The sequence below is a fragment of the Saccostrea cucullata genome, unplaced genomic scaffold (genome assembly GCF_032062105.1).
Source record: "Saccostrea cucullata isolate Sc308-1 unplaced genomic scaffold, CSIRO_AGI_Scuc_v1 ctg5387, whole genome shotgun sequence".
NCBI lineage: Eukaryota > Metazoa > Mollusca > Bivalvia > Ostreida > Ostreidae > Saccostrea > Saccostrea cuccullata.
The window spans coordinates 1,666-8,563 of record NW_026929615.1 but is presented as its reverse complement, the minus strand read 5'-3'; the positions used below and the strand labels follow the sequence as shown (position 1 = coordinate 8,563).

General features: G+C 33.8%; 1 protein-coding gene across 1 annotated transcript; it reads right to left on the bottom strand.

Annotated features, from left to right (window-relative positions):
* Window positions 1-984: 984 nt before the first annotated feature.
* Window positions 985-3,844, bottom strand: LOC134281449 (uncharacterized). The gene is made up of 2 exons (XM_062763914.1): window positions 3,496-3,844; window positions 985-1,322 (listed from the first exon to the last, which is right to left on the bottom strand). Exons 1-2 carry the CDS (start codon window positions 3,515-3,517, stop codon window positions 985-987), a joined length of 360 nt encoding a protein of 119 aa, XP_062619898.1. The 5' UTR covers window positions 3,518-3,844.
* Between the last annotated feature and the right edge of the window lie 3,054 nt (window positions 3,845-6,898).

Here is a 6,898-nt window from a genome sequence, read left to right as displayed (position 1 = left end):
ACCCCATTAATTTAGAAATTCTAAAAATTTAAAACCATAGGTCTAAAGTGGAGGTTCTTTGTTTTCATCATTATGATACAAATAATATTTCTTACATTTAACATGTTTGTATGCCAAAAAAGACAACAACATTACATGTTCAGTTAATCATTGTCAACACATTGACTGCATCAATGAAATTTCAAATTTAATTTAGTCTAAGTTTCTATTACTGTTGAACCCCCTTTTAAAACATAAAACTCAAAGAAAATAAGCTAATCGACTCTATATTTAGTAAAATTACATTTTTAAATTTCTAGTTAAACAAAATGATCAACTTTTTGTGGGCTGTTGGGAGGTTGGGACACACTGCACTGCATTAGTTTTTCACTGACTGTAAAAATACATCTAAATAAACACGTACACACTCGCGATAGTTTTTTTTCTTCGATGTTAAAAGAAGCTTATCTACATATTAATGTACATACATGTGCATACATACCTGGGCTGAATGCACTGCAGTGATGGATCTAGGGAGCTGGTGCAGATCGTCTCACTTTTCCATAATTTTCTGTAATAATTTCCTCATATTCTTGTAATAGGGATAAACAATGCATTGTCTCTTATCTTATCCCTATTTTCTTTAAAGAATGTCTGATTTTTGCATTTAAATCCACTGCATATCTCAGCTGATGTCGCCACGTTTTTAGATGTTAACAACATTCCGTGTCATCGAGTGCAAGCGCTGGGCTGAAGCCGAATGCAGCCAAACGGCACACAAGAAAGAGAATATTTTAAAAAAACATGCCATTCTATATAGGAGAAAATCACTAATAATTATTTATTTAGACATGGAAATATTGCCGTTTAATACATATTCTAGCAAATATCGGTAAATAGTTATATTGAGCTCTATTTCCTTATAAAGATCAATCAGGGCGGAGCAACTGTCGTGACGTCAAACCTCATAATGACCTCATTACCATATTTTTTCCATGGGTTGCCTTAACCGTACTGCGCATTGCGCGAACGAGTGGTGTCAATGGGAGTAGTAACATTGTGTGCCCGAGTGGTGTCAATGACAGAAGTAACATTGTCCAGGGTATCACGTTTCTGAGTAGACTCAGTCATGTACTGTATAGTGTATAGTGTACTGGACTGAGCCGTATGTGTTAGTACACGATTTGAGGACACATTATAATTTGCAATTGAAGTTTGTGCATTTTGTTTGTGTCTCTTTGTGAATACAGAGAAAGGTCCAGACTTGTGAGTGTTGACGGAAAACGAAGTAGTCGCTTTTGTCATGAGGTCGGTCACGTTGTGACGAAGCGAAGTGTTGAAATCTAGAGTCAATTGAAAAATGCAAGTCAGCAGTGAACAAAAATAAAAATAAAACTAGATACGATCTCGTTGCGAGCAACGAGGGGTCTTCCGTCCGACTCTGAAGTAAAAAACGAAAAATCTAGCAGAAAAGTGACAAAAAAAATTCAGACAGATTCAGACATTCGCGGGAGCGAACCCAGAACGCCCGCGTGACAATCCGACGCACTAACCATTCGGCCATTGAAAACATCGCTTCAAAATCTTAAATACGAAAATCTCGAGATTGCCTTTTTTGATTCTAAAACAAATTGCATATTTTGCATTCGCAAAAGAGTCACTGTAAGGATATTTAATATCAAAGAAAAATATTGGAAAACAAAAAAGTTTAAAAATTGCGGGTTTTTTAAATTCGCTTCCGGTATCGACCGGAAGCACTGACGGAAGATTTGAAAGTATAGTGCAAAACTACAACATGTCATCTATTAGTCCTAAAAATAACAACATTCTAGATTTTGTAGTTTTTGAGTTTTTGTGTCGACAAAATGGTCACTAAAAATTCGATTAATGGTCGATAACTTCCGACCGGAAGTTATTTTTCAAAAATTAAAAAAATGTATCAGGATTTGATCATGATTCATCATCTCTGAAAATTTCAAAGAAATCCGTCCACGCATCTCTGAAAAATCGTCTGCACAAAAATTGGACGAAGAAAAATAATAATAAAGTGCCGCGCCACAACATGATACGCCTGTCAAAAAAATTTTCTTGAACAGTTTAGGTGCAAGGAAATCACATCAACCTTGATTCGATGATTTGTCATTTATCCATCCCCTGTGATGTAGGCATCAATTATAATAAATATTACATCACTGATAGATTTCTGTGCTGGTTGTGTTAGACCTTGTCAGATGCCCATCATCAAATTAGTCTTAACAACTTAATCTATACCAAATTAATTTTGAAAAAAAAGGCTGGCCATCAAACGACATATGTTATAAACTGACCAGCAGTTCTTCTGTCTAATCCCCAAAGGGCTGCTTAATCAAAGCGACTGAGATAGCTAGCCTTCCTACATTGAACTCATTAATTAATCTTTAACTGGATGCTTGTCTACTCATTACTACCAAGAGATGAATGGGTCTGCACTATAATTTTTTTTTTAAACATATAAAATACTCTCAGATTTTTTTTTTTGGTTGAGATTTAATGTCCGACAGATATTAGTATGTAATTCATATGGACATGCTGATTCAACCCCACCCCATAAAATTAGTTTTTAAATTAATGATATTACATAATATCAGATTAGTCTATTATGCAATATCAAATTAGTTTTAATTACTTTTCATCAAATTCATTTCAAAACTTAAGGTAGTCAACAAGAGCTATTTTTAATCAAACAGGCTTACCCATTTGCCCAATTCTCAAGGGATATAGATAACGCTAATGCTCTGTCAATAGCTCCTCGCACTCAAAACCCATTAATTTCTCTCTAATTTGACATGCAATTTTCTGTTATCAAAACTCTTCTTGACCAGTGCTTGATAATTACACTCATGGGAGACATGGGATTTCTCTAACATACATTATATTTGTTTTATATTGCTGTCAAGTATATGCTTAAAAAAAATAAGTATTTTCTTGATTTAACACTTTTAAATAAGAACAGTGCAACACTTTTACATTATTTGGGATGTGTAAATGAATAGTAAAAAGACACATTTTTTTTTTAAATCCACTTAAATTAAAGGTCACAGTGACCTTGAAATAGGTCGCGACACACCTTCTACCTAAGATGCATAAACTGGCCAAGTTTGATGATTGTAGGTCTTATGGTTCTCTAGTTATGGGCCGGAAAGGATTTTTTCATATTTGGCTATAACTTCTTAATTAAAGGTCAGAGCGACCTACTTTTTGTGTGCGACACACCTTCTACCCAAGATGCATCATATGACAAAGTTTGGTAATCCTAGGCCTAGTAGTATTAAAGTTATGAGCCGGAAACGAAAAAGCTAACAGACAGACGGACAGACGGACGGACACGAAGCCTATAACATAATACGTCCCGTCTTAAGACGGGCGTATAATAATAGTGAAAAAGAAACAATAGAATAATAGAAGGGTCTTCCGTTGGAGACGGAAGACCCTAATTAAACTAATAAATGAGAAAACACAGAAAAAGACTGTACTTACCCATTTCTTGCTGTGACGGCATTGTAGTGAGTTCTGAAAATAAGAAATTAAGAGATCTACAAATCGTAAAAGTATCCCAACTGCCTTTCACCTAAAACTGGGAATGTAATAAATTTACTGAATAAGTGAAATATTGAATATAGGTAACATAACAGGACAGACAGGTTTGTTTGCAAGAAAGTCGCAAGCCATTGTGTCTTTTCCTGGGAAAAATCAGATCAAAGATCTATAATTTTGCAACCTTAGCTAAAATCTTGTGGTTTTGATTGGCTTGAACTGACAGTGGGCGGAGTTTTCCCACGGCAAGTGTATATGATTACATCAGCTAGACTCATTCGTAACTACTCGGCCATTTCACATCCTAACGTATTTCCGATTACGAATAATGTGTAGAAAAGTATGGAATACATAACAGTAAAATTATTTTAAAGGAAAAAAAGGAAAGAAAATATGAATAATTTAAGTACATTTGTATCAGATAAGCGAGTGAAATAGAAATGGGTTGAAATGAAGGAAAAATTTGATACTGTCGTCAAATGACATGATTAAATTTGTTTAACTGATTAAGTTTGACATCATTAATGAGATAATCTGGAAATATCATCGTACCGACCCGTATGACTGTGAAAAATATGTCAGGTTACCGTGATCTCAATAGAAGGTGATGATTTCAAAATTCGTTACACCCTCTTGCTATAGTCATTGTACGAAAAGTTATTTTTAAAATTTCTACCCAAACAATGAAAAGAATCACATGGTTTTTTTTTTTCTTATAAAAACTGAGTGAACACCTCAGAACTTCACTCTGGTTCCAATTATAACAGGGATATGGCATCATACAAGTAAGTGTATTTTCATTAAAACTTGCGCGATTTTTTTTTAAAAAGAAAACTATTTCATTATTTCTTTTTTTAAGTTGCACTTGTGAAAAAAGAGAGGAGATTTTAAAACTTCTTAATTATATCATGGAAGATATAAAGACTATTGAGTGTCCGTGAGTTGTTATTATTTTTTTCTATTCTTTTTTTTTGGGGGGGGGGGGGGGGGGGTTTGCTACCGTTTTTCTGCTTATTTTTTTTTTAATTTTAAATTAAATCAGTATGAATCATTTACTTTAGATGTGAATTATTTTTATCTTAGAATGGCACTACGAATGCATAAGAGGAAAACGTTTTTCAGGTATTGAGATTATATAATTACGTGTGAAGAAATTTATTGTTTTATTTTTACTCACACTTTATTAATTTTTATAATTTATTAATTTTTTTTACATTTAGTCTGTAAATTTCATTACAGTACGCCTGATGTTTCGTGAGTGTATTAATTCAATCCTTACTTTAATAATTTCCTCATTCTTATTTATTTTTTACGTACTTAAAAAGAAAAAAGGGGGAAAAAAAATTAATTTTGTCTTAAATATTTTTTATTAGTCCTTAGTCCTGTGGGGAAAAAGTCCAGCAAAAATGGGTTAGTATATTACAAGAGTATTTATAATCCTTTTTTTTTATTTTGGAAAAAATAAAATTACGCAGAAAAAAGGATCACAAAAGTATTATTAAAATATAGTCAGATAGATAAATAGTTAGATCAGACAAATAAATATCTTTTTTCCTTTTAGACCGCCGAACGCACCACGACATCAGCCGTTAGTATTTTATACTTTTCTTAAAAAAAAAAAATTTATTGGGATTCCTTTAAACTAATACATGATTTTCTTAAACGTTTATTTTTTTATTAAATAAAAAAAGTTTCTGGCTATTCCTGCCTCCTCCGTATCATCGGAAAGGGTCTTCAGCCTTGGGGGACAAATTGTTTCTAAAAAGCGATGCAGACTAAGCCACAATAACGTGGATCTCTTTATTTTTTTTTAAATAAAAACATCAAGTATTGGTAATTTGGTAGATCATGTGCTTACTTTACTGTTAATCTAGTCATTGTCAAACCTTTTTAGTTTTTAATCACTTTTTATTAGCAAATATGTTTTAAAAATTCTGTTTCTTTGTTATTTGTACAACAAAAAGTTGTCTTCAGAATAAACTTGATAAAATTTTATTTTTAGTTTGTTCCATAAATGATAAATGCTATCAATCAATCAATCAATCATTCTTTATTTCCTCCTCATGGAAATATATGAACTATGATATACAATTAAATAAATATTACACTAGTTCCAATTAAACAGATAAACATACAAATATGAAAAACACAAAAAGACAATATATGAGAAAACATACATATAAACAGAACAGAAACATATTTACAAGACCTTTAAAGGACTGCTGAGGATGGGAAGGAAAATGGAAAAAAAGGGGGGAGTTACACGTTATTTTGTGCCTGACAGCGTTAAGGAAGTGCCCTGTTGTAGTGCGCGGCTGCACTTCGAACAAAGTTAAAATTTAATAACCGAAAAGATTCATTGCCTGATTCATAATTTGTATGGCGTCCCAATAGGGCTAAAACCCACTCATTTTCGGTTAAGCCACACAGCTCTGCGGATAGACGTACGTCAAAACAGTTTGTGATCAAATTCCACCAGTTGTTTCTTACTTCACTGGTTGCAGGGCATGTACACGTGGAATGTTGAAAAATATTAGAGAATGTTCTTCCACAAATGACACAGTTTTGGAGATGTTCCTTTGAGCATGAGTAGGTACATAGTTTACAGATGAACTTGCAGAGTTCAATTTCTTTGTAATTTTCGGCTATATCCCAGATAGAAAAGGGTTTCGAGTCCGAGAAAATTTGTGTGAAGGAATTAAAATCAGGGTCGTGAGACATTCGTATTTGGCGCTGAGAGATGTGTGAAGCCGTGACACTGCCGCGTACCATTTTCTTCCAAGCAGATTTCATAGGGAAAGAGCCATCCTCCAGGAATTTCCATAAATAGGAGACAAGGTTGTATGATTGGAGAGTCCTTATGATATTAGGAATAAAGCCAAATTGATCATCCGAGAGGTTGTGGAGATAAGAAAATAGTCTTACAAGAAATATTGATTTTGTTAATGTCTTTGGATTCAAACGAATTAATCTTCCAAAAAATAAAAGCTTACGTGCGTCAATTTCAGAGCATATGGGTAATACGTCAAAGAATGACTCGCACATGTCTGACCGGCACAATTTTGGTAAGTTGAGTGAGTTTTTGCAAATAAAGTGTTGGAATGTGTTGAGTCGAACTTTATCCGCGGATGTCATATTGTTCCAGAGTTCACACCCGTAAAGTACTGACGGTAGAACGATCGTTTTGTACAAATGAGACATCGACTTGGCACTGGGTGAAAAAAGTGGTTTCCCATCATGGGAAACTTTATGGAAACCATATGGAAACCTCAAGTTTACATTATGTTTCCCAGTGGTTTCCGTAGCGGATGCTAGGTTATTCCGCCAAGTTTCCGTGACACGGAAA